We start from the raw sequence: 27,136 nt of genomic DNA, 5'->3' as shown, positions 1-27,136 counted from the left end.
ATTTATGAGAGGAGGCTAAGATTTTATCATCTTTCCCATCTAAAATCAGTTGGTCGGTTTCTAATTAATCGGAAGTGTCACGTGTCATTCATCGTAAGTGCCGATTTTACCCCCAACAGGTCCACGTAGAACTTTCTCTCCCTAGACTAACAAAAAAAGTAAAGGCACAAGAAAGCAACTAAAGAAGAAAGAAAAATTACAATCCAAAGGTAATAACCCCACTGTCCATCCAAATCAAAAATTGCAATCCAAAAGAAAAATTACAATCTAAAGGTAATACGCCCACTGTCCATCAAAATCAAATCAATAGAAATCAAAATGCAATGAACCCACTTCTCCAATTATAAAAACAACCATCAAGTGAACGAATCCTAGCTGAATATTCAAACAAAAGGAAAACAAATAAAAGAGACAGAGAGAAAAGAAGAACAGAAGTCCCACCTTATCTGGATGGAGATGGACCTTGTCTCTGAAGAGAAGAATGAGCCCAGCCTCATCAAGAACCCGCGCAAAAGCAGAGGCCTCATTGCTCGATTTGACAATCCCCATACTCTCAAAACCCTTGAGAAGCTCAGAATACCCTATCACCTCTTCTCCATCCATTCCAAGCTTTCTCTTCAATGATTCCACATTAACAAGCCCCAAAATCCTCCTAGCCTCTAACATTGAAATCTCATTTTCTTTACTTTCTTTGGGAGATGTACCTGAAAACAGAAACGTTTGACGGAGATAAATTGGAAGGGGATTGAAAACTGTTGGTTTGTTCCCATATTTCACTTTTGTTAAGAGGTATCTTGATGATCTCCACATTGTTGCCAAACAATTGAGAGATAAGTGGGAGGGGTTTCATTTGATTTGGGGGAACGGTGGGCTAAACGGCCGTTATCATTTTAACGGAGAGCAACGCAAGCCTCTCACTCTGACCTGTAATGAAGCAAAAACAACTAAGCATTGATGGAATGGAAATGATATTTCCATCTAGGAATGCTACATTCATGGGCGCACTTGCAAAAATCAGGGGCAAGGGCGTCCCCACTGGTTGCATGTCAAACAAACTTTTTTCATTTCCACCTGGCTGAAAAGTCAAAAGAGTTTGTTTACGTGCAGCCAATGGGGACACCCTTCCCCTGATTTCTGTAAGGGCGCCCATGAGTTTAGCATTCCTCATTTTCACCACTTTTTCTATCATTTATGTTGAGAAAATCCACTGGGCAAATCCGGATTCGATAGAGGAAAAGAAGAAATAAAATGCTAGTCACAAGAATAAAGGATGAACACCGAGATTTTACGTGATTCGGCCAAAATGCCTATATCCACAAGTGAGAACACAATCTTCTACTATGAGAAAATAAAACTACAACGATTACAACATGATTAGCCTACAAACCACACCGCTGCAGACACTCCATTTTGTATGCCTATGATTGTTCACAGTCTTGCACTCCGATGATGAACAAGACTTTCTGATTGAAGTACATTGACATACAAAGGACATCCTCAAACACCTATCCCTCAAAGGGTCAAACTAAGACCACCAAATCCCAGAATTCCCCCCAATCCAACAACCTAGAGCAACCATACCTTGCATGAATGGAGACCGAGAAGCCTGCCCCAAAAACAGGAATGGAGACCGGTATGCTCCATAAGACAATCTCTTGTAGAGGAGCCCACTGTCATTCCTCCTACTATCACCCAAAAGAGTTCTGCCAACGACCTTCAAGCGACGAGCGTTGTCCTCCGTAACAGCTTCTCTTCTCTGGTCGAGGAGGACAGCACTGTAGATCTCTGCGGTGATGGAGTTGATGACCCAAATGAACCCGGCAAAAAAGGCCCCATCCCTGGTGAAGAATCTTCAGAAAAGCATACTCAACAACCCCAAATTCTCCCTGAGGAAAGCTCAACAGTATTGCCAGCTGAAGTAGACAACTCAGAGAAACTTAATCTGCACCCCTGCAAGACCAGCCAAATGGAAAATTCAGAGTCTCAAACTACACCGGCGGAGGACCAGTCATCTGGATCAGATGAAGAAAATCTCTTCCCTGCGCTCAAGAATAAGTGGTCCCCAGGCCTCCCAAACAAAAATGAATATGAGAAGACAACTGTAAATCCTTATTCAGCTGACCCTCTAAAGAGAGTAGATTTAGAAAATGTCCAGAGGCTTGAGCTGAGACCAAATCAACTTGTCACTAGCTCTGGATCTGGTATTTCTCAAAATCATTTGCCTTCTAGCAACTCTTCTGAACTTTGCTCTTCTGAGAGCCCCCTTCAAACTCCCCCCAACAGTTCTCAATGAAAGCTATTGCCTCTTGGAATATAAGAGGAATCTGCTCTCGGAGAAAAAAGGGTGAGGTTAAAAATTTGATCAGAGGTTCAAATGTGCCTATATGCTGTCTTCAAGAAACCAAAGCAAAAGAGCCGATGATGAAAGACCATGTATATGACATTTGTGATTCTTGGAATTCTTTTGGCAACTACAACCATGTGATTAAGGGGCGGATTTGGATTCTGTGGGATCCGGACCGCGTTAAGCTTGACATCCTAAGGGATTCGAGCCAATTCATCCATGCTAGTGTCAGGCTTTTACAAACCAATCAAGCTTTCAAGCTCACTGTTGTCTATGGCAGAAACTACGGGGGTGATCGTAAAATTCTCTGGCAAGATTTAAAAAGCCTGAATTCGACTATCCAAGACCCGTGGATTGTGATGGGAGATTTTAATGTAATCAGGGATCACTCTGAGAGATCATATGGTGCTCTTCACAACCAGCATGACATTGAAGATTTTAATGATTGCATCAATAGCTGCTCTTTGATGGATCTCCGCTCGATTGGCCATCCTCTGTCTTGGAATAACAGAGCCACTGTCTCTGAAAGGAAATATGCCCGTCTTGACAGAGCTCTGATAAATGATCTCTGGCTGCAGCACTTCCCACTTGCTTTTGCTGAGTATAGACCACCTGGAATTTCTGACCATAGCCCAATTGTTGTAAATCTCAGAGAATATAACAGTCTTGGGCCAAAGCCATTCCGGTTCATGGACATGTGGCTCGAGGACTCTTCTCTCTACCCTGTGGTGGAGCAGGCATGGGCTCTTAAAGTCTTGGGGAACCCAATGTACAGGTTGGTGCAGAAGCTTAAAGAAGTGAAAAGGCTTTTACTCACCTAGAACAAAGATGTTTTTGGCCGAGTGGATATAATCCTCCCTCTTGCGAGAATTAAGCTGGAAGAAGTGCAGAACAGATTGGCTTTAAACCCAGCAGATCATTCCATAAGAGATGAAGAAATCATTGCCCGAGATGAATTCCTAAGTGCTTCTGAAAAAGAAGTGTCTATGATGAAACAGAAATCCAGAATTGATTGGTTGTGCCAAGGGGATACTAACTCAAAATTCTTCCATGCGGCTGTAAAGATGAGATATCACAGAAATCAAATCATGGCAATGGAGCGTGAAGATGGCACTGTCTCCTTTGATCCAAGAGAAATCTCGAGTATTCTTGTTAGTTTCTATCAGAAACTCATGAATAAGTACCCCTCTCCTGCGTTCTGCACCCCAAATCCGATCAAAAAGATTTCTGAAGAGGAAAATGCTTTTTTGACTCGGGATGTTTCCGCTGAAGAAGTGAAAGAAGCGGTTTTTAAGGCGGATGGTGACAAAGCTCCCGGACCCGATGGCTTCAATGGAAACTTCTTTAAAAGATTCTGGTACCTGGTGGGAAACGACTTCGCTCTAGCAATTCAGAATTTTTTCATCAAAGGTCAGATGCTCAAAGAACTCAACAACACCTTCATCTCACTCATTCCGAAGGGACCAGATGCCTCCTCACCAAGTAAATTCCGGCCAATATCTCTTTGTAATGTTGTCTACAAGACAATTACAAAAATCTTGGCTGGGAGACTTAAATCAGTGATCAACAAGCTTGTGAGTCAAAATCAGTCTGCTTTCATCCCGGGGAGACTGATACAAGACAATATTCTTCTCACTCATGATGTATTACACAACTTCCACCTTCAGTCGAAAGTCTCTGCAATGTGTGTGAAGATAGACCTTGCCAAGGCCTTCGACAATGTAAAAAGAGAAGCTCTTCTCAATTTCATGCAGAAGCAGGGTTTTAACAGCAAGTGGTGCAACTGGATAGCTGAGTGCATTCAAACTCCCACCTTCTCTATCCTTGTAAATGGCACCCCCCAGGGGCATTTCTCATCGTCGAATGGAATTCGCCAGGGAGATCCGCTTTCGCCACTTCTCTTTTGCCTTGCTATGGAAATGCTGACAAGAATATTTGATAGTGCCCTCCAAAAAGGTAAAATCAAAACTCCCTTTAATCAGGGAGTAGTTGCAATTACTCATGTTCTATTCGCTGATGACCTTATGGTCTTCACAGAAGGAACCCTTGAGTCAGCTAAGGGTGTCCTCTCTTGCCTTAAGAAATTCTATAAATGTACAGGCCTTCAGGCCAATTTTTCAAAATGCGAAATTTTTTTCTCAGGGACAAGTTCCTCTGTTAGAAGGAAAATCAGAGAGAAGTTGAACATTCCTGAAGGAACCTTTCCAATAAAATATCTGGGCCTTCCCCTAACTACCTCGAGGCTAACTTCGAATGATTGCTTACCAATCATCTCCAAAGTGGTAAAAAAAATCAATTGCTGGTGCAATCGCTTCCTATCGATGGCAGGCAGAGTCGAATTAGTGAAGTCTGTAATCCAAACTTATCAAATATACTGGTCATCCTCATTCAATATCCCAAAGAGTACCATGGATAAGCTTGAGAAAATCTGCAGAGATTTTATCTGGGCGGGTGGGGAAGGGAAGAAGAAGGTGCACACGGTGGCCTGGGATGTTATTTGCAAACCAAAAAAAGGAGGTCTAGGAGTTCGTAGCCTCAGGGATATTAACACTGCGCTCCAATGCAAGCTCTTGTGGGGGTTTCTCCAGGATAATAATTCATTATGGGCCTCTTGGATCAAAGCAAAGTATCTGAAAAACAAGAACATATGGACTGTTGGGATACCATCAAAGCCATCGTGGGCTTATAGAAGTATTTTAAATGCTAGGGAGATAATCAGAGGAAATATTTGCTATATTGTTGGAAATGAATCAGAGATTGATGTGTGGAACCAACCATGGCACCCGGCTGGGTCACTTGACAAATTGATCTTGAGATCAAGAGTTGATCACTCTCTCTCCTCCATCAAAAAGCTTGACGCCATTCATCACCTGGACTGCTGGCACCCCTTACTAGATAACGTGTCACTTCGCAGGGAAAAAGCAATCTTGATTAAAGCGCTATTTCATGAAGACCCGAAGAACAGAGCAGTGTGGATGCCTTCAGTGGACGGAAATTTTTCGGTAAAAAGCGCCTGGTCTGAAATCAGAAAGAAGCATGCTAGTGTGAATTGGGCTTCTACTCTATGGTTTAGTGGCCATGTTCCTAGGCATGCTCTAATGGCTTGGAAGGCCCTTCATCTTAAGCTCCTTACCAGAGATCACATCATATTCAGAAACTCGTCCATCGATGAAAGATGCCCTCTCTGCCATTCTGAAAAAGAATCCATCGATCACCTTTTCTTTCGCTGTGGTTATTCTGCTTGGATTTGGAAATCCATCCTCAGGCTTTGTGGGTTTCATCGATCACTGAAACGAACTCTCAGGGCAGAGGAAGAGTGGATCCGCACCCAGTGGAGAGGCAAGGGTCAGAGTGCAGTAATCATCAGAGTTGCCTTTGCTGCTTCTATCTACAGATTGTGGAAAGAGCGTAATCGCAGAATTTTTGATAAAAAATTCAACCACAAAAGTGTGGTTCTTCAACAAATTTTAGATGATGTCAAGCTGAAAGTGCGAAGCCTCAACGTTTTTTATGATAGTGACGACCGAAAAATCCGGATGGCTAGTAACTTCGGCCTAAAATGCATCCGGAAGCTTAAACAGAATAAGTTCTGCAGATGGATTCCTCCAATTCGAGGGGAATACAAGCTCAACACCGATGCGTCCTTATCAGATGAAGGGGGAGGACTTGGGGGAACTCTTAGGGACTCGAATGGAGAGGTTCTTCATTGTTTCTCTGTGAACACTCAAAAGGACGAGATCTTCTCTCTGGAAATTAAGGCTATTTGCATTGGGGTGGAAGTGGCAAAAAGACTGGGGATCACACATCTGTGGATTGAAGCCGACTCAAATTTCGCCGTAAATTCCTTTGCAAAGCTCTCTGACCCGCCATGGAAGAATCTTTCTGAGATCAGTAAGTGTTGGAAATTTTTGAACACTATAGACTGGAGGATAACTCATATATGGAGAGAAGCAAATTCTGTGGCTGATCTTCTTTCAAAAAGGGACTACCCCTGTAAGAGTCTGAATATTCCTCTTCAATGTATTCCGAATTATCTGAGGGATTCCATAAGTAGAGATATATCTGGGGAGATGTATTTACGTTTGTAATGTTTTTTTGACTTTCCCTTATTGTTGAGCTCACGCTCTTGTTTGGCTCATGGAGCCCGAGCCATTGAGTTAGTTGTCCTTTGACAACTTCTCCTCCTTTCATGTAATTTTCTTTTTGGTTCAATATATCTGGTGGGGGTCTTGCCCAACCCCAGCTTAACCATCAAAAAAAAAAAAAAAACCATACCTTGTATGCACGGCCATACTACCGCCCGGCTAGACGCGGTCCTGGAATCAATCATTGGCTGATAGCTCAGCCCTCACTGCAACTGACAAAGTCGTTTGAGCGACCACCACCCTATGGTCGGTGACGTCCAGCCAGACCGCATCAACCATAGGCAGCGCTATCAGGAATCTTACCTTTTCAGATTGTCGGAAATGGTATGTTAACTATTGTAGTCAATTAACCACTGCCCACCCAGAAATGACACATGTCCGGCCAAACACGGCCCCGTCCAACTGGACACCTCCTTCCTAAATTACATACTCTACCCCTCCCTTTGACTCTACATAGGGACACATCCATTCGAAAATGGGAGGAGGTATGAGCGACCTGACCTAGAGGAGAGACTGACCCCACCGAAGCCCCCCATCAACGATTCCCTTGGCCATGTCTAAACAACATAGAAATCCAAGACAACATTTCAGCCCCCGACTCTGAGTCAATCTGCAATCATCCATCCCCAGAACCTACATTTCCACACCCTCACTGCCCAAGACTTCAACACCCTAGCATCAAGGAAGCCTCTAAGGTGGCCAATGCCATTAGCTACGAAGGTCATATATCTCTAGTTGTATCCTACCCAAGATATACACGGCGACCACATTCTCGGAGGAGCGTAGTCCCACTTGTCAGAGTGCTTGTAGGTATACTAGCATTTTACAAGCTTGCATTTACATTTCATTGCTTAAGTAGCCTCATCATTTTTATCGGTAACTAGAAGGGAACACGGAGTCGGACTGGAACCCTAGGGTTTACAACCTAATGAGGGTTATACCAAGAGTCCTCTCGCAAAGTTTTCCCCACCTACATGGATCCAAGGAACTCCAGGTGGCTCCTGCCCCTAAGATCAATAGGGCCCCGTGAACTCCGTGAGAATAGTTCCTCGTAAACACAAGATAAAAAATAACATGAGAAAAATAACAACCATCGCATCATGGAATAAAAGTTTATCCCAAAGCTTGATACTATTTCAACTTTTGGGGATTGTGAAAAAGGAAGCAAAGGGCACTACTTTACATGTCGAGACCCTCAGACCAGGAATCGAGCCACCTAGAACAATGGTCCTCGGCCCTAGGAGAAGGGAGGGCTCCTGTCCGCCTGAATCCATCACTATAGGATGAGGTTCACCCCTTCAAATACTTCCTTCACCTTCCCCATCAGTGATAATAAAAGTAGCTAATGCTGTCATCCTTTTAACACCCAGTTTGCCTTGAAAGCCCTCAGAATACTTTTTTCGTTTCATAGTAAAGACCAATTTTCAATCGGGCGGAGCCAGTTTTTAACCCCTTTCTGCTCCATAATGATACCCTTTAATCAGATACTCGAAGCAACACCAAACAAAGTTATATAATGTCCCAGGACCCGTTATTTCTTAGGTTGAGACTCCAAAAAGGTAAGAAGGAGGGGTGCAACTCGGGTCCGGTTCAACCCGAAAAAAAGTTGGGTTGGTTCGGGTTGAGTTTTCCCATCTTGGGTCGGGTTCGGGTTGAGGGTTTGGGCAACCCGACGGAGTGAAACTTGACATTTTTATGAATTTTTTTATAAGCTTAAAATCTCATGTTGGGTCGAGATGAACTTGGGTCAGGTCGGGTTCAGGTTGTGAAAAAGGGTTCCTCGGGTCGCGTTGAACGTCGTTGGGATGGAAATCGGGTTGTGTCGGGTTTGGGTTGCGGGTCCTCAAGTAAGGTCGGGTTGGCCTCAACCTGACCCGAGTTGCACGCCTAGTAAGAAGACATGTCGCCCACTCCCTCGGGATTACAGCACGCCTCTCGAAGGTATGGCCCTTGTCACTAAGGCCACATATCTCCTTGATACAAGACACCATGCTAAAAAGGAGGGGGAAGTCTAAAGCTTCCCCTCAAGTCAGCCAATAAGAAAGAACGGGCCAAGAATAGGAGACAAAAGCAAAATACCTAAACTGCATGAGCAACAAACTTAAAAACAAGGTTGTGCGGGAAGGTAGAGAGGGAGAGACTTACACTCAAGGCTCCTTCCCCCTCCACTGCATCCACACAGAGGAAATAGATAGTCAACCCTACAACTGTTTCTTCTCCCAATCTTGAGCTTGAAAACTTCATATCGTAGTGGAATATCTTTTGGTATTAACATGCAAAATAGATCTTGAATAATCAAATCTGGATAATCTTGCAGAAGATCTGATTCATGATTGCTACTCTCTGACTCGTGCGCTTTGGGCTCACACGAGCTTTGTCGAGCGATTTGGGCTCTCCAGGCACGTTGAATGACTTTGGTATCCCACTTGATGCGTACGTAATCTTTACGGGAAATCTTCCGACAAAACAAACTCCGAATCAGAATGGACGAATTGATATACCTCTTATATACTTTTCTGGCTTGGTATATTCACCATGTCTTTTGGATTAGAAGACATGCAGCTTTCTTCTTAGCACGATCATTGACCTTTTAGGCTCTTTCACGTCTCAATCTAGCCTGGATCTTCAGAGACTCTTGATACGTCATTGGTTCAAATTCTCTTAAAAACAGATCATGTATTTCAAACCAACAACTTAAGGGTAATTGTCGCAATTTGTATTGCTCTCGTTCCATCTTTATTAAGAAGGATTAGCATGAAGGCTTACGGTCGCTCTGGCACACTTAATCGTCTCTTTGTCGCTCATGCCGTATTTCTCTCGACAATCTTCAATGGCACCAATCCATTCAAAGCACTCGACTTCGCAATTACCATATCTGTAAAATGATGGGACTAACCATAACTCCATGAGTGGTTAATATTATGGGAAGGAAAACTAGGAAAGATGAAGGTAAAGGGTAACTGGAAATTTAGGAAAAGATAGTTGAATTTCTTAAAAGGGAACAAAAAGTGTGAAACTAATGAGGAAGTGGTTAAAAGGGATCAAGACAGTGATATTAAGGAATTAATAAAGGATAATCAAGGTTGTTAAGAAAGCGAATGGGTGGTTTAAAGGACAAGAAAGGTTCTTGGCTATTTTTCAAAAATTGGGCAATTATGTCAAGAAGATAAATGGGAGAGGGTGAATCTGTTTTGTGTAGTCAAGGAGGTTGGTCAAAGGAAGAAGGGAGCAGGTTTTGGGTTAGTTTTAGGATGTACAAGAAGAAAGGTGCAGGAGGTTTCAGTTAACAAGAAAGGTTTTCATGAGATGAATATAGGCTAATCATTATAGGCAGTTGCCAGTGGTGTACATGAAGACTTGCTGGGTCTATGTCCATGGCTATTGGGTGTAACTTGCTAGGCTTAAATGTACTATTGAAACATAAACTCAAAGTTTTGGTTAAATGGGAAAGGGCAAATTTGTTGCTAAAGTAGGCTTGGTACGACTATTATATAGCGAATATGGGAGGCTATTTTGTAGAATTTTTTTTCTATTACTAAAAATCAGGAAAAAAAATCAAGCTAGAGAGTTGGCAGCTAACACAAGATGGGTTTTGGGAGACTTGAGAATCAAGGAAATTGAACACATGGAAGAAGAGGGTGGTTATGGCTAATCAACAGGCGGTTGTGGGCTGGGTTTGAGGTGGTGTTTCGATAAACCTGGGAGCTCGGGTCATGGGTTTTTTGCGAAGTTTGAAAGCGTTGTTTGGCATGGCGTGAAAAAAAATCTGCAGCAAGTAATGGGTGATGTTACGCTTGAAATTAGTAACGAGATAAGACATTGGCAGAAGAGCTGATCTGGAGTGTTCTGGCAGCTGAATCAGCAAAGGGACTTTGTCCTACACAGAGGAACACACGGTCAGACGACCAACCCAGAGTGGTAGCTCAGGATAGGCTGAAATCCAAGGAGAGACTTGGTTTGGCAACCTAGAGGGGGGTGAATAGGATGTTTATAAAACTTTTGCCTTTTAGAAACTTTTCCTAAAATTTCACCCAAGACTTATTCCTTGGTTAATTAAGTTGAATTAGTTAAGCTTAACCAATTTTCACAAATGTATATAAGCTTAAAAACCCTTGTTTAAACAACCAACTTAATTAGGAGATTTAGTGGGCTAATTAGCAATGTAAATATATTCACGTTGGATGACAATGCTAACTTACTCAATTCTAAATAATAAGACAAGCACAAATAAGAGAGAGAGAGAGGGAGTGAGAAATCGAGAAATACCAACGCAAGCGACACAAGGATTTATAATGGTTCGGCCAAAGGCCTACTCCACTTTACTCAAGGTCGCACTTGAGGATTTCCACTATTGAGACCTCCACGACACCCGGCTCCGAGGCGATTACGCTCTCAAGGGAATTAAATGAGGATGCCCTTCCACCTTTACAATGACTCTCCTTCTCCGCCGAGTTCTAAGTGCTTCACCCAAGGGAATTAAACACGGATGCCCTTGCCACCGATCGAATGAAGAAGAAGAAGAAGTATTAGCCTCTTACTAGGCTTGATTACAAGTTGTAGCTCACACACTTTCTCTCAAGAATAATTTGCAAATGAAAGCCTAAACCAATCTCAAATGATTTTTCCAAAATCAAGGCACAATGAGTTTGGTGAGAGTTTTTACCCAAAAATGATTCACAAATGATTTTCTAGGATTTGTTAGAGTTGGACAATGTTCCTCAAGTGTTTTAGACCCATTAGATGGGTATATATGGTGTCCCAACTCAATATGACCGTTTCAAGGGCAAAACAGTTATTTTATGGTCAACCAGTCAACTAGTCGTTGGACCACAACAACTATAATTTTTTGAACAAAAACACTTCTCGGAGTTTCGAGCAAATTCTCGGAGTTCCGAGAATTCAAACAGAGTATGGGATTTTATTCCCTGGACCATTTCTCGGAGCTCCGAGAAAATTCTCAGAGTTCCGAGACTGGTTTTTCAGCATTTAGCGTCTAACTTGTAAAATTCATATCTCCCTCATTTGTCGTCGGATTTTGACGTTCCTGTACTCTACGGATATGAAAAAAATGAGAGCTATCTGTTAAAAATATTTTTAAAAATATTTGAAAATGTCTTAAACAAGTTTTGATAGGATTTAGTTGCTGGTCCAGGTTGTTTCTTCGGAACTCTATTTTGTTCAATGTTGTGTTGAATGCCATATGGGTCCCAACATGTTGGTACACCACCATGGCCATTCACTTATCCATTTAAGTCCTTAAAGGGTGTGTTAGTCTCTTTGAAAAATATATTTTTAGGGGTTTTAAGATGTGCCTTGATAAGAGAAAACACAAGAGAGATAGGTGATACAATCTACCATTTTTACTACTCTCTTGAATGAACTCTTGAGGTAGCCATTGCTTGATCTTCTCTTTGAGTGCATGACTTGCTTTGGGATCTTCAAGGTTGAGCTTCTTTGCTTGACACCTTCCAAGGATGATGCCACTATTTGGTTCCAGCTCCTTTGCAAGTTGTTAATCCACAAGCTTTGGCCTTCATTGATCTTCCTTTGTTTGTTCAATGCTTTGAGATGGTTGATGATGAGCTTCTCCTTAGTACCTCCAAGGTGTGATTGGTCCAAGTATGTTCCAAGCTCCTTTGCCATTGTGTTTGGTTCATCTTCAAGCATAGGCCAATAAGGTGCGTGCTAGTATGATTTGACTTGTGAATTACCTGTCTATAGCACAACACTCAAGGCAAATAATTAGTCCATAAATGACTAATCAATTTACGTTTATTAATCATCAAAACAAGGTGATTGAGTGAACCCATGGGAAACCCTTGGGCTAACATAGGCCCTCCGATGCTTAAGTCAGTGATGGGCTCAAATATGGAAACCAAAGCTATGAATAGTAAATTTTGGGATTCGGACCCTTACCTTTGCCTTTATGAAGGCTATTTATAGTGATGGCTTAGGTATTGGATTACCTTTTTACCCTTGGGCAGGTGTTAACCTGTGATTGGGTAATACAAGTTTCTAGGGTTTTCTCTAGGGGCGTGATTACTTGCTTACCCCCGTCTTTGGTGTGTAACCCCCCTTTTGCATTGGTGCCGCATGTCAATTTGTAAGCCCAAGGGTCTACTCTCCAATCTTGTTTTGATGATTCTAAACATAATTGATTGTGTTTTTGAATACTAATCAATTTGCTTTGAAGTGTTGTGTTTAAGATAGGATTGATCATTGAAGAAACCAACACACAACATGGTCATGCTTGAAGATGTACCCAACAAGAGTCAAAGGAGCTAAGTGAAGCTCACATCATCACTCAAGCAAGCATACAAAGATGGAAGATCAATTGAAGACCAAAGCTAAAGAGGAATTGAAGGTTGCATAGGTATCATTGTACATCCCTTCTCTTTAGATTTTCAAGTCAAGGCAAAACGTTTTCAAAGTGTTTTTCAAAATTGTTTTCACACAACACTTAAAGAACTTCAACGGTTTAGTGAATGATTATTTGGTGGACCAACATGTTGGGACCCTCATAAACATTCCATAATTATCATAGGAGTTGAGTTCCAAAAGCCAAAAATCAAACAAGAAATAAAATCTCAAAATATACAGATTTTTAGGCTTCTTGGAACTCCGAGATTTTTCTCGGAGCTCCGAGCTCGGAACTCCGAGAGTTCTCTCGGAACTCCGAGAAATGGTCCAGTAGCTTCTGGCCATTTTCTCGGAACTCCGAGAAATGGTCCAGTAGAATATTTTGTTCTTCTGGCCGTTTTCTCGGAACTCCGAGAATATTTCTCGGAACTCCGAGAACCTCGCGACAAGTAAGAATATAGCCGTTGGGATTTGAATTAATTTGTGAAATTTGATATTTCCACCCCCAAACGGTCATATTCTCTTGAGAGATTATAAATACAACATCTAGAGGATTTTTTCCTCTCCCTTGATCATTTTGAAAACATACTTGAGCATCAAAGAAAACTTGCAATCTATTTGTGCTTGCTATTTTTGTTTTCTTCCCAAACTTGCCTTGCACTTGCAAATTTCTTGAGTTGGGATACTTAGAGCTTTCACTTGCAACTACCATCATTGAAGAGCAATCAAGGATCTACAAAGAGCATCAAGCTTTCAAGAAGAAGCCAAGCTATTCAATCTTCACTTCTTGTATAGGTGGCTAGGGCATTCCTTTTTTAAATTCCCTAGAGAGCAACCGCTTAGAACTCGGCGGAGAAGGAGAGTCTTTGTAAAGGTGTAAGGGCATCCTCATTTAATATCCCTTGGAAGTGTAACTGCCTCGGAGCCGGGCATCGTGGAGGTCTCCAATAGTGGAAATCCTTAAGGACGATCTTAAGAAGAGTGGAGTAGGGCTTTCCCCGAACCACTATACATCGGTGTGTTCTTTCTTGTCTTGCACTTTCATTATTGTTTTTGGTTTGGCATTTCATTTTGCTTTCAATTATATTTGCACTAACCAAATATTTAATTAAGTGAAGAAAAATTCCAATTAGGGTTCATAGGTAATCATCAAAAGGGCTAATTTAGTGTTAAAATCAATTCACTCCCCCTCTTGAGTATTTCAATTGGTATTAGAGCCTCGTCTCTAATTTTTAGATAACCCTAACCGGTCTAGAGTAAAGATTCTAAAATGGCAAACTACCCTCAACACCATGAAGGTTATTCAAACACTAGGCCACCATATTTTGATGGAACAAACTATGGTTTTTGGAAAACTAAAATGAAAATCTTTTTAACCCAAGATTATCAAATGTGGAGAGCCATTAATAATGAATACACATTACCCACAAGAAACCTAAATGATTGGACCGAAGCCGAACAACAAGCTTCAAATTATAATGCCAAAGCTATGAATTCCCTTATTTGTGCTCTATCTCCCGGAGAATTCAATAGAGTATCAAATTTGAATTCGGCTAAGGAAATTTGGGATACCTTAGAAGTCACCCATGAAGGAACCAATCAAGTCAAAGAATCTAAAATGAACCATCTTTTTCGGCAATATGAACTCTTTCAAATGACACCCGATGAAACAATTGCCGACATGTACACTAGATTCACCAATCTTGTAAATGGACTAAGGGGTCTTGGAAAACAATTTTCCAATAGAGATTTAGTGACTAAAATCCTTAGGTCCCTACCTTTGTCTTGGGAATCCAAAACCTCCGCAATCACCGAAGCCAAGGATATGAACACATTGAACCTAGATGAACTAATAGGGTCCTTGATCACCCATGAAATGATTTTCAAAACAAAAGCACCCGAAATTGAAACTAAAATTGAAAAAGGAAAATGAATTGCTTTTGCATGTAATGTAGGTGAAAATGAAGATGCAAAGGAAGACATGGAAGATGAGGTTGCCCTCCTAACAAGAAGGATCAAATTCTTGCAAAGGAACATGGGAGGCATGAGAAATAGAAGGACAAATCCCCCATTCAAGAAGAAAGAAGAACTTGGTGATGGATCTTCTCAACCCCGATGCTACGGCTACAAGAAGCTTGGACACATTCGCCCGGATTGTCCACTCAACAATGAACCTACTTCAAACAACCGCTTCAAGAGAAGAGAAGGCAAGAAAGGAATGACCGCCACGTGGGATGAGGAAATTGAAAGCGAAGGCGAACAAAATGATGGCGAAGATTGCTTGATGGCAAGGAATGTGTGCTTCATGGCCTCAACAAACGACAATAACGAGGTAAACACTTTAAATGATGTCATTGTTTTAAAAGAAGTTCTTGATTCCTTACAAAATGCAAATGATGAACTTGAAATTCAATTTGATAAAATTGCATCACTTGAAAATTCTCTTGCTAACATGACAAAAGAATTTGGTTGGTTAAAGAAAGATCATGAATTTTTAGATGATAAAAATGAAAAATACAAAGTAGAAATTCATGAGTTAAATGCTTCTATCAAAATCTTAAATGAAAACCGACAAGAACTCTCTAATGAAAACAACAAGCTAAAGCATGAAAATGGTAGACTATCCTTTGAATATGATGAACTAAAGAAACTTTTTGAAAAATTTGAAAATAGTTCATTGAAATTGGATAAGCTTGTTAATCTTCAAAGAATGTCAAGTGACAAAAGTGGACTTGGACATAAATGGAATACCACAATATCTAACTATAAAAACAAACTTGAAAAGGTTTCTTCTAGCGGTACCAAAATTTGCTTTTATTGTGGTCTAGAAGGTCATTATAAGGTAGCTTGCTTGCATGCTAAACAAGATAAGATCAAGTTGAACTCTAAAGTGAAAATAAATGAACATAGCAAGATTAGGAAGATTTGGGTACCTAAGGGATCTCACTTGCCTATTCATATGTAGGTATGCCTTAAAAGCCACAACAAGAGGAACACATGGTACCTTGATAGTGGATGCTCCAGACACATGACTGGAGACCTTACTCAATTCGCATCGCTATCACTCAAGGATGGTGGAGAAGTTACCTTTAGAGATGATAAGAAAGGAAAAGTCAAAGGTGAAGGCACCATAGGTAACTCTACCTCTCCCATACATGATGTACTCTTTGTTGATGGCTTGTCCCATAATCTTATTAGCATTAGTCAATTATGTGATAATGGTTTTGAAGTTGTCTTCAATCCCGATAAATGCATTGTTAAAAATAAGATAGATGGAGAAGTAAAATTCATAGGTTCTAGAGACAATAACATTTACACAATTGGATTAGATGATCTTAGACTCCAAAATGTGACTTGTCTTAATGCCATTAGTGAGGATTCTTGGCTATGGCATAGGAGGTTGGGTCATGCCGGAATGGATCTCATTTCGACCCTCTCCTCAAAAGAAATTGTTAGAGGATTGCCTAAGTTCAAATACACCAAAGATCACATTTGTAGAACTTGTCAATTAGGAAAACAATTAAAGAGCTCATTTGCACCTAAAAATATGATTTCAACTTCCTACCCCTTGGAGCTACTTCATATGGATCTTTTTGGACCAATGAAGATTAGTAGCCTAGGTGGAAAGAGGTACGTGTTTGTAGTTGTGGATGACTACTCACGATTTACTTGGGTCATATTTCTAGCACACAAAGATGAAACTTATGAAAACTTCCTTATATTGTGCAATCAAATACAAAATGAAAGAGGTATTGCTATCTCTTACATTAGAAGTGATCATGGAACAGAATTTGAAAATGTACTTTTTGACACTTATTATAATGAACATGGCATAAAACATAATTTTTCTGCACCTAGAACACCTCAACAAAATGGAGTAGTAGAAAGAAAGAATCGAACTCTCCAAGAAATGGCTAGAACAATGTTGCATGAAAATGATCTCTCTAGATATTTTTGGGCGGAAGCGGTTAGCACCGCTTGCTATATCATAAACAGGGTATATTTAAGACCAATTTCTAAGAAAACACCATATGAGCTTTGGAAAAACTTGAAACCAAATATAAGCTATTTTAGAGTGTTTGGATGTAAATGCTTCATTTTAAACATCAAAGATAATCTACACAAATTTGATAGAAAGTCAAATGATGGAATATTCTTAGGGTATTCTTCTCATAGCAAGGCATATAGAGTATTTAATAGGAGAACCCTAGTGGTAGAAGAATCCATGCATGTGACATTTGATGAAAGAGAGCCAACACCTCAAGAAATGCCACATGATGAGGATGAACCCATTGAACATCTTTTTCCAAAATTGAGTGCTGCTCCTCATGCATCTACAAGTCATACACTACCTAGTGAGGAAGTAGAAAATGAAAATGACAACTCATTACCTAGGGATAGGAGAACATTGGTAGATCATCCTGAATCTGAAATTTTAGGTGATGCCACATCGCCAGTGAGAACTAGATCATACTATCGTAGTGTGAGCAACAACTTGGCGTTCCTATCCGAATTAGAACCAAAATCCATCAAGAAAGCTGAAAAGGATGAATATTGGTTGATGGCCATGCAAGAAGAGTTAAGTCAATTCGAAAGGAACAAGGTGTGGAGGCTAGTGCCTAGACCTAGTGATCATCCAGTCATTGGCACGAGATGGGTGTATAGAAATAAATTGGATGAAAATGGAATTTTCATGAGAAATAAAGCTAGGTTGGTAGCCCAAGGGTACAATCAGGAGGAGGGAATAGACTATGATGAGACATTTGCTCCAGTTGCCCGTATGGAGGCTATTAGGATACTCTTGGCATATGCATCTCATAAAGAATTTAAATTATATCAAATGGATGTCAAAAGTGCCTTCCTAAATGGCTATATCCAAGAGGAAGTGTATGTTGAGCAACCTCCAAGTTTTGAAGACTTCAAACATCCAAATCATGTCTTCAGACTTGATAAAGCCTTGTATGGGTTAAAGCAAGCTCCTAGAGCTTGGTATGAGAGGCTTTGCACTTTCTTGGTTGAAAAAGGATTTGAGATGGGAAAGGTGGATAAAACATTATTTATCAAAAGAGAAAATCAAGATATCCTCCTTGTCCAGATATATGTAGATGATACCATATGTGGCTCAACCAATCAAAAATTATGTGATGAATTTGCAACTTTAATGAAAAATGAATTTGAAATGAGCATGATGGGCGAGTTAACCTATTTCTTAGGACTCCAAATTAAACAATACAAAAATGGAATATTTTTAAATCAAGAAAAATATACAAAGGAGTTATTAAAGAAGTATGGCATGGATAGCAGTAAGACATCAATAATTCTCATGAGTACTACTGCTAAGCTAGAAAAGGAAGAATTTGGCAAATCTGTGGATCAGAAATTGTATAGGGGTATGATAGGTAGTCTGCTCTATTTGACAGCCAGCAGACCAGACATTATGTTTACTGTTTGTCTCTGTGCTCGATTTCAATCGGATCCTAAAGAGTCTCACCTATCAGCAGTTAAGAAGATCTTCAAGTACTTAAGAGGAACCCAAAGTCTAGGACTGTGGTATGAAAGATCATCTTCCTTCACTCTCATCGGATATTCAGATGCAGACTTTGCTGGATGTAGAGTAGATAGGAAAAGCACTATTGGGACTTGCCAATTCTTGGGTAAATCACTTGTTCCATGGTTTAGCAAGAAGCAAAATTCAGTAGCTCTGTCCACAACAGAAGCATAATATGTGGCAGCTGAGCTTGCTGTGCTCAAGTTCTATGGATGAAAAGCACATTGATGGACTATGCAATCAAAATGAAAAATTTCTCATCCAATGTGACAATACTAATGCTATAAGCTTAACAAAGAACCCCATACAACACTCAAGAACAAAACACATTGAGATTAGGCACCACTTCATTAGAGATCACTCACAAAAAGGGGATATTTGCTTAAAGTATATCAACACTGAAGATCAATTAGCGGATATCTTTACAAAACCCCTTAGTGATGATATAATTTGTTATATCCGAAGTGCCTTAAAAATATGGAGTGCGGATCAAGTTAAAGAAATTGCCAAATAAATACTTTGTCCCTTTCACCAGCTTATCTATATAGTATTTATATATATCATCTTTGTTTGGTAGTATCTGCATGAATGAGATGTCAAATTTTTAATCTTAAAAATCACTCAATTGGTACTCTTAGCCTTCTTAGTTCTCTAAGTTGGAGAGGTACCTTCACTTTAATTAAAATGCCTAACATTTTGACATATGTCAACATCTCGATTATGAACAGGTATATGTGCATTACTTGGTTATATAATTTTATACCATAAACATTGATTTAGGGGGAGTTATCTACTCCTAAATTTTTTTTACACCCTTTCTGTCGATGACAAAAGGGGGAGAAGGTTTGAAATTGATTATCTATTTAATTGACTATATGCACGACATGCTTATAACTTGTATCATTTATCTGTGTGCATATAATTGAGGGGGAGTTCCAGTATTCACTTGCCTACTATGTCACTCCACACACACCTCATAATCAATTTTGTTTGTCATCATAAAAAAGGGGGAGATTGTAAGCCCAAGGGTTTACTCTCCAATCTTGTTTTGATGATTCTAAACATAATTGATTGTGCTTTTGAATACTAATCAATTTGCTTTGAAGTGTTGTGTTTAAGATATGATTGATCATTGAAGAAACCAACACACAACATGGTCATGCTTGAAGATGTACCCAACAAGAGTCAAAGGAGCTAAGTGGAGCTCACATCATCACTCAAGCAAGCATACAAAGATGGAAGATCAATTGAAGACCAAAGCTAAAGAGGAATTGAAGGTTGCATAGGTATCATTGTACATCCCTTCTCTTTAGATTTTTGTAAGCCCAAGGGTCTACTCTCCAATCTTGTTTTGATGATTCTAAACATAATTGATTGTGTTTTTGAATACTAATCAATTTGCTGTGAAGTGTTGTGTTTAAGATAGGATTGATCGTTGAAGAAACCAACACTCAACTTGGTCATGCTTGAAGATGTTCCAAACAAGAGCCAAAGGAGCTAAGTGAAGCTCACATCATCACTCAAGCAAGCATCCAAAGATGGAAGATCATTTGAAGACCAAAGCTAAAGAGGGATCGAAGATTGCATAGGTATCATTGTACATCCTTTTTCTTTAGAGTTTCAAGTCAAGGCAAAGTATTTTCAAAGTGTTTTCAAAATTGTTTTTCAAATAACACTTAAAGAACTTCAACGGTTTAGTGAATGCTTATGTGGTGGACCAACATGTTGGGACCCTCATAAACATTCCAAAATTATCATAAGAGTCAAGTTCCAAAAGCCAAAAATCACACATCAAAATATCAGATTTTTTAGGCTTCTCGGAACTCCGAGATTTTTCTCGGAGCTCCGAGACTGGAGCTCGGAACTCCGAGAGTTCCCTCGGAACTCCGAGAAAAGGTCCAGTAGCGTCTGGACACTTTCTCGGAACTCCGAGAAAATTTCTCGGAACTCCGAGAAATGGTCCAGTAGAAATTTTATTTCTTTTGGCCGTTGTCTCGGAACTCCGAGAATGATTCTTGGAACTCCGAGAACCTTGCGACAGCTCAAAAAAGAGCCGTTGGGTTTTGATTTAAAAGTTGATTTTTGTTATCTACACCCCCAAACGGTCATATTTTGAGGAGAGACTAATTATACAACATCTAGAGGATTATTTCCTCCCTCTTGATTTTTGAAAAACCCTCTTAAGCACTCAAGCAAACTTGCAACCCTTTTAAGCTTAAGATTTTTGGTTTTTCCCAAACTTGCCTTTCACTTGTGAACCTATTGAGTTTGGATATTTTAGAGCTATCACTTGCAAATCCTTGTTGAAGAGCAATCAAGGAACTACAAAGGGCATCAAGCTTTCAAGAAGAAGCCAAGCTATCAATCTTTCATATCTTGTATAGGTGGCTAGGGCATTCCGTTTTTAATTCCCTAGAGAGCAACCGCTTAGAACTCGGCGGAGAAGGAGAGTCTTTGTAAAGGTTTAAGGGCATCCTTGTTTAATATCCCTTGGAATTGTAACCGCCTCGGAGCCGGGCATCGTGGAGGTCTCCAATAGTGGAATCCCTCAAGTGCGACCTTGAGTAGAGTGGAGTAGGCCGTTGGCCGAACCACTATATATCGGTGTGTCATTTCTCACTCTTGCATTTCCATTATTGTTTGGTTTGGTATTTCTTTTTGTTTTTCAATTATATTTGCACTAACCAAATATTTAATTAAGTGAAGAAAAATTCCAATTAGGATTCATAGGAAATATTCAAAAGGCCTAATATTGAGATAAATTCAATTCACCCCCCCTCTTGTTCATTTCAATTGGTATCAGAGCCTCGTCTCTAATTTTTAGAAAACCCTAACCGGTCTAGAGTAAAGATTCTAAAATGGCAAACTACCCTCAACACCATGAAGGTTACTCAAACACTAGGCCACCCTATTTTGATGGAACAAACTATGGTTTTTGGAAAACCAAAATGAAAATCTTTTTAACCCAAGACTATCAAATGTGGAGAGCAATTAATAATGAATACATCTTACCCACAAGAAATTTAAATGATTGGACCGAAGCCGAACAACAAGCTTCGAATTATAATGCCAAAGCCATGAATTCTCTTATTTGTGCTCTATCTCCCGGAGAATTCAATAGAGTATCAAATTTGAATTCGGCTAAGGAAATTTGGGACACTTTAGAAGTCACCAATGAGGGAACCAATCAAGTAAAAGAATCTAAAATGAACCATCTTTTTCGGCAATACGAACTCTTTCAAATGACATCCGATGAAACAATTGCCGATATGTACACTAGATTCCCCAATCTTGTAAATGGATTAAGGGGTCTTGGAAAACAATTTTCCAATAGAGATTTAGTGACTAAAATCCTTAGGTCCTTACCTTTGTCTTGGGAATCCAAAACCTCCGCAATCACCGAAGCCAAGGACATGAACACATTGAACCTAGATGAACTAATCGGGTCCTTGATCACCCATGAACTGATTTTCAAAACAAAAGCACCCGAAATCGAAACTAAAATTGAAAAAGGAAAAGGAATTGCTTTTGCTTGTAATGTAGGTGAAAATGAAGATGCAAAAGAAGACATGGAAGATGAAGTTGCCCTTCTAACAAGAATGATCAAATTCTTGCAAAGGAACATGGGAGGGATGAAAAATAGAAGGACAAACCCTTCATTCAAGAAGAAAGAAGAACTCGGTGATGGATCTTCTCAACCACGATGTTACGGTTGCAAGAAGCTTGGACACATTCGCCCGGATTGTCCACTCAACAATGAACCCACTTCAAACAACCGCTTCAAGAGAAGAGAAGGCAAGAAAGGAATGACCGCCACGTGGGATGAAGAAATTGAAAGCGAAGGCGAACAAAATGATGGCGAAGATTGCTTGATAGCAAGGAACGTATGCTTCATGGCCTCAACAAACAACAACAATGAGGTAAACACTTTAAATGGTGTTATTGTCTTAAAAGAAGTTCTAGATTCCTTACAAAATGCAAATGATGAACTTGAAATTCAATTTGATAAAATTGCATCACTTGAAAATTCTCTTGCTAACATGACAAAAGAATTTGGTTGGTTAAAAAAGGATCATGAATTTTTAGATGATGAAAATGAAAAATGCAAAGTAAAAATTCATGAGCTAAATGCTACCATTAAGACTTTGAATGAAAATTGACAAAATCTTTCTATTGAAAATAACAAACTAAAGCATGAAAACGGTAAACTATCTTTTGAGTATGATGAACTCAAGAAACTATTTGAAAAATTTGAAAATAGTTCATTAAAATTGGATAGGCTTGTTAATATTCAAAGAATGTCAAGTGATAAAAGTGGACTTGGACACAAATGGAATACTACCATATCTAACTATAAAAACAAACTTGAAAAGGCTTCTTCTAGTGGTACCAAAATTTATTTTTATTGTGGTCTGGTCATTACAAGGTAGCTTGCTTACATGCTAAACAAGTTAAAATCAAATTGAACTCTAAAGTAAAAGCAAATGAACATAGCAAGATTAGGAGGATTTGGGTACCTAAGGGATCTCACTTGCCTATTCATATGTAGGTATGCCTTAAAAGCCATAACAAGAGGAACACATGGTACCTTGATAGTGGATGCTCTAGACACATGACTGGAGACCTCACTCAATTCGCATCACTATCACTCAAGGATGGTGGAGAAGTTACCTTTGGAGATGACAAGAAAGGAAAAGTCAAAGGTGAAGGCACCATAGGTAACTCTACCTCTCCCATACATGATGTACTCTTTGTTGATGGTTTGTCCCATAATCTTATTAGCATTAGTCAATTATGTGATAATGGTTTTGAAGTTGTCTTCAATCCCGATAAATGCATTGTTAAAAATAAGATAGATGGAGTAGTCAAATTCATAGGTTCTAGAGACAATAATATTTACACAATTGGATTAGATGATCTTAGACTCCAAAATGTGACTTGTCTTAATGCCATTAGTGAGGATTCTTGGCTATGGCATAGGAGGTTGGGTCATGCCGGAATGGATCTCATTTCGACCCTCTCCTCAAAAGAAAGTGTTAGAGGATTGCCTAAGTTCAAATTCATCAAGGATCACATTTGTAGAACTTGTCAATTAGGAAAACAATTGAAAAGCTCATTAGCACCTAAAAATATGATTTCAACTTCCTACCCCTTGGAGCTACTTCATATGGATCTTTTTGGACCAATGAAGACTAGTAGCCTAGGTGGAAAGAGGTACGTGTTTGTAGTTGTGGATGACTACTCACGATTCACATGGGTCATATTTCTAGGACATAAAGATGAAACTTATGAAAACTTTCTTACATTGTGCAATCAAATTCAAAATGAAAAAGGTATTGCCATCTCCCACATTAGAAGTGATCATGGAACGGAATTTGAAAATGTACATTTTGACACTTATTGTAATGAACATGGCATAAAACATAATTTTTCCGCACCTAGAACACCTCAACAAAATGGAGTAGTTGAAAGAAAGAATCGAACTCTCCAAGAAATGGCTAGAACTATGTTGCATGAAAATGATCTCCCTAGATATTTTTGGGCGGAAGCGGTTAGCACCGCTTGCTATATTATAAACAGGGTATATTTAAGGCCAATTTCTAAGAAAACACCTTATGAGCTTTTGAAAAACTTGAAACCAAATATAAGCTATTTTAGAGTGTTTGGATGTAAATGCTTTATTTTAAACATCAAAGATAATCTACACAAATTTGATAGGAAATTGGATGATGGAATATTCTTAGGGTATTCTTCTCATAGCAAGGCATATAGAGTATTTAATAGGAGAACCCTAGTAGTAGAAGAATCCATGCATGTGACATTTGATGAAAGAGAGCCAACACCACAAGAAATGCCACATGATGAGGATGAACCCATTGAACATCTTTTTCCAAAATTGAGTGCTCCTCCTCATGCATCAACAAGTCATACATTACCTAGTGAGGAAGTAGAAAATGAAAATGATGACTCATTGCCTAGGGATAGGAGAACATTGGTAGATCATCCTGAATCCCAAATTTTAGGTGATGCCACATTGCCAGTAAGAACTAGATCATACTATCGTAGTGTGAGTAACAATTTGGCGTTCCTATCCGAATTAGAACCAAAATCCATCAAGGAAGCTGAAAAGGATGAATATTGGTTGATGGCCATGCAAGAAGAGCTAAGTCAATTCGAAAGGAACAAAGTGTGGAGGCTAGTGCCTAGACCTAGTGATCATCCAGTCATTGGCACGAGATGGGTGTATAGAAATAAATTGGATGAAAATGGAATTATCACTAGGAATAAAGCTAGGCTTGTAGCCCAAGGGTACAATCAGGAGGAAGGGATAGATTATGATGAGACATTTGCTCCTGTTGCCCGTATGGAGGCTATTAGGATACTTTTGGCATATGCATCTCATAAAGGATTTAAACTATATCAAATGGATGTCAAAAGTGCCTTCCTAAATGGCTATATCCAAGAGGAAGTGTATGTTGAGCAACCTCCAGGTTTTGAAGACTTCAAACATCCAAATCATGTCTTCAGGCTTGATAAAGCTTTATATGGATTAAAGCAAGCTCCTAGAGCTTGGTATGAGAGGCTTTGCACTTTCTTAGTTGAAAAAGGATTCGAGATGGAAACGGTGGATAAAACCTTGTTTATCAAAAGAGAAAATCATGATATCCTCCTTGTCCAAATCTATGTGGATGATACCATCTGTGGCTCAACTAATAAAAAATTGTGTGATGAATTTGCAACCTTAATGAAAAATGAATTTGAAATGAGCATGATGGGAGAGTTAACCTACTTCTTAGGACTCTAAATCAAACAATACAAAAATGGAATATTTTTAAATCAAGAAAAATATACAAAGGAGTTATTAAAGAAGTATGGCATGGATAGCAGTAAGACATCAAGAATTCCCATGAGTACTACTGCTAAGCTAGAAAAAGATGAATTTGGTAAATCTGTGGATCAGAAATTGTATAGGGGTATGATAGGTAGTTTGCTCTATTTGACAGCCAGCAGACCAGACATTATGTTTACTGTCTGTCTCTGTGCTCGATTTCAATCAGATCCTAAAGAATCTCACCTATCAGCAGTTAAGAAGATCTTCAAGTACTTAAGAGGAACCCAAAGTCTAGGACTGTGGTATGAAAGATCATCTTCCTTCACTCTCATCGGATATTCAGATGCAGACTTTGCTGGATGTAGAGTAGATAGGAAAAGCACTAGTGGGACTTGCCAATTCTTGGGTAAATCACTTGTTTCATGGTTTAGCAAGAAGCAAAATTCAGTAGCTCTGTCCACAACAGAAGCAGAATATGTGGCAGCTGGAGCTTGCTGTGCTCAAGTCCTATGGATGAAAAGCACATTGATGGACTATGCAATCAAAATGGAAAATATTCTCATCCAATGTGACAATACTAGTGCTATAAGCTTAACAAAGAACCCCATACAACACTCAAGAACAAAACACATTGAGATTAGGCACCACTTCATCAGTGATCACTCACAAAAAGGGGATATTTGCTTAAAATATATCAACACTGAAGATCAATTAGCGGATATCTTTACAAAACCCCTTAGTGATGATAGAATTTGTTATATCCGAAGTGCCTTAAACATTTGGAGTGCAGATCAAATTAAAGAAATTACCAAATAAATACTTTGTGCCTTTAACCAGCTTATCTATATAGTATTTATATATATAATCTTTGTTTGGTAGTATCTGCATGAATGAGATGTCAAATTTTTAATCTTAAAAATCACTCAATTGATATTCTTAGCCTTCTTAGTTTTCTAAGTTGGAAAGGTATCTTCACTTTAATTAAAATACCTAACATTTTGACATATGTCAACATCTCGATCATGAACAGGTATATGTGCATTACTTGGTTATATATATATTTTTTTATCATAAGCATTGATTTAGGGGGAGTTATCTACTCCTAAATTTATTTTTACACCCTTTTTGTCGATGACAAAAGGGGGAGAAGGTTTGAAATTGATTATTTATTCAAAGTTACTATATGCACCACATGCTTATAACTTGTATCATTTATATGTGTGTGTAGACACCCCATTTTGTTTTGTTTTAATCAACAAATAAATTAGTGTGTTAAATCCATGTGAGAACCCCCTCTATCATTGATTTATATGTTTTAGGTCATTAATATCTTGATCTGACTTTACGGATCATCAATCGGGACAAAATAAGTTAGGGTCACTTCATAGCCCGGACCCTGATTCCATTCCGAGACCCGATTTCCGTAAATCGTTAGATCAATGGCAGATCTTGACCTGGGTCTAACCATCCAAAACCACCTAACCTCTCCTCTCATCCTAACCATCCAAACCTCACCTAACCTCACCTAACCTCTCCTCTCATCCTAACCATCCAAACCTCACCTAACCTCACCTAACCTCACCTAACCTTACCTAACCCCACCTAACCTTACCTAACCTCATCCTCTCATCCTAACCATCCAAAACCACCTAACCTCACCTAACCTCCTATCCCATTCTCCTATAAATACCCTCTCATCCCACCATCCAAGAAGAGAAGAAAAAGAACCCCTCTCTTAGAAAATTCATCCCTCTCCCTCATCTCTTCAAGGGTTCGGCCATCCTTGCCGGATCGGGTGATTTTATACGTTGGGTGATATATATCAAAAGCAGTCATTATCAAGCAAGGAATCATCTTCAAAGAATTAACATCAAAGAAAAATCAAACACAAAGTGGGTTTCCAAAGA

At 39.4% G+C, this 27,136-nt stretch overlaps 2 protein-coding genes across 3 annotated transcripts in view; one reads left to right on the top strand and one right to left on the bottom strand.

The window, feature by feature from the left end:
- The window catches only part of LOC143856101 (calcium uniporter protein 2, mitochondrial-like), a 61,905-nt gene that overhangs the window by 15,742 nt on the left and 19,027 nt on the right, over window positions 1–27,136 (bottom strand). Inside the window, exon 2 of one of the 2 annotated variants that reach the window (XM_077366156.1) lies at window positions 442–704. In XM_077366156.1, the coding sequence (XP_077222271.1) occupies window positions 442–666 (225 nt within the window). In that variant the 5' untranslated portion in view covers window positions 667–704. Of the gene's footprint in view, window positions 1–441; window positions 944–27,136 lie in introns of those variants that run through there. The other variant, XM_077366155.1, reaches the window with a different exon arrangement.
- LOC143856035 (uncharacterized) lies at window positions 2,290–3,165 on the top strand. Its single transcript, XM_077366076.1, has one exon. The coding sequence runs from the start codon at window positions 2,290–2,292 to the stop codon at window positions 3,163–3,165; it is 876 nt and encodes a 291-aa protein (XP_077222191.1).

Source organism: Tasmannia lanceolata, unplaced genomic scaffold (assembly GCF_043159265.1).
Source record: "Tasmannia lanceolata isolate RefF3 unplaced genomic scaffold, GAP_Taslan_0.1 ptg000023l, whole genome shotgun sequence".
NCBI lineage: Eukaryota > Viridiplantae > Streptophyta > Magnoliopsida > Canellales > Winteraceae > Tasmannia > Tasmannia lanceolata.
This window is presented reverse-complemented; position numbering and strand designations above follow the sequence as displayed.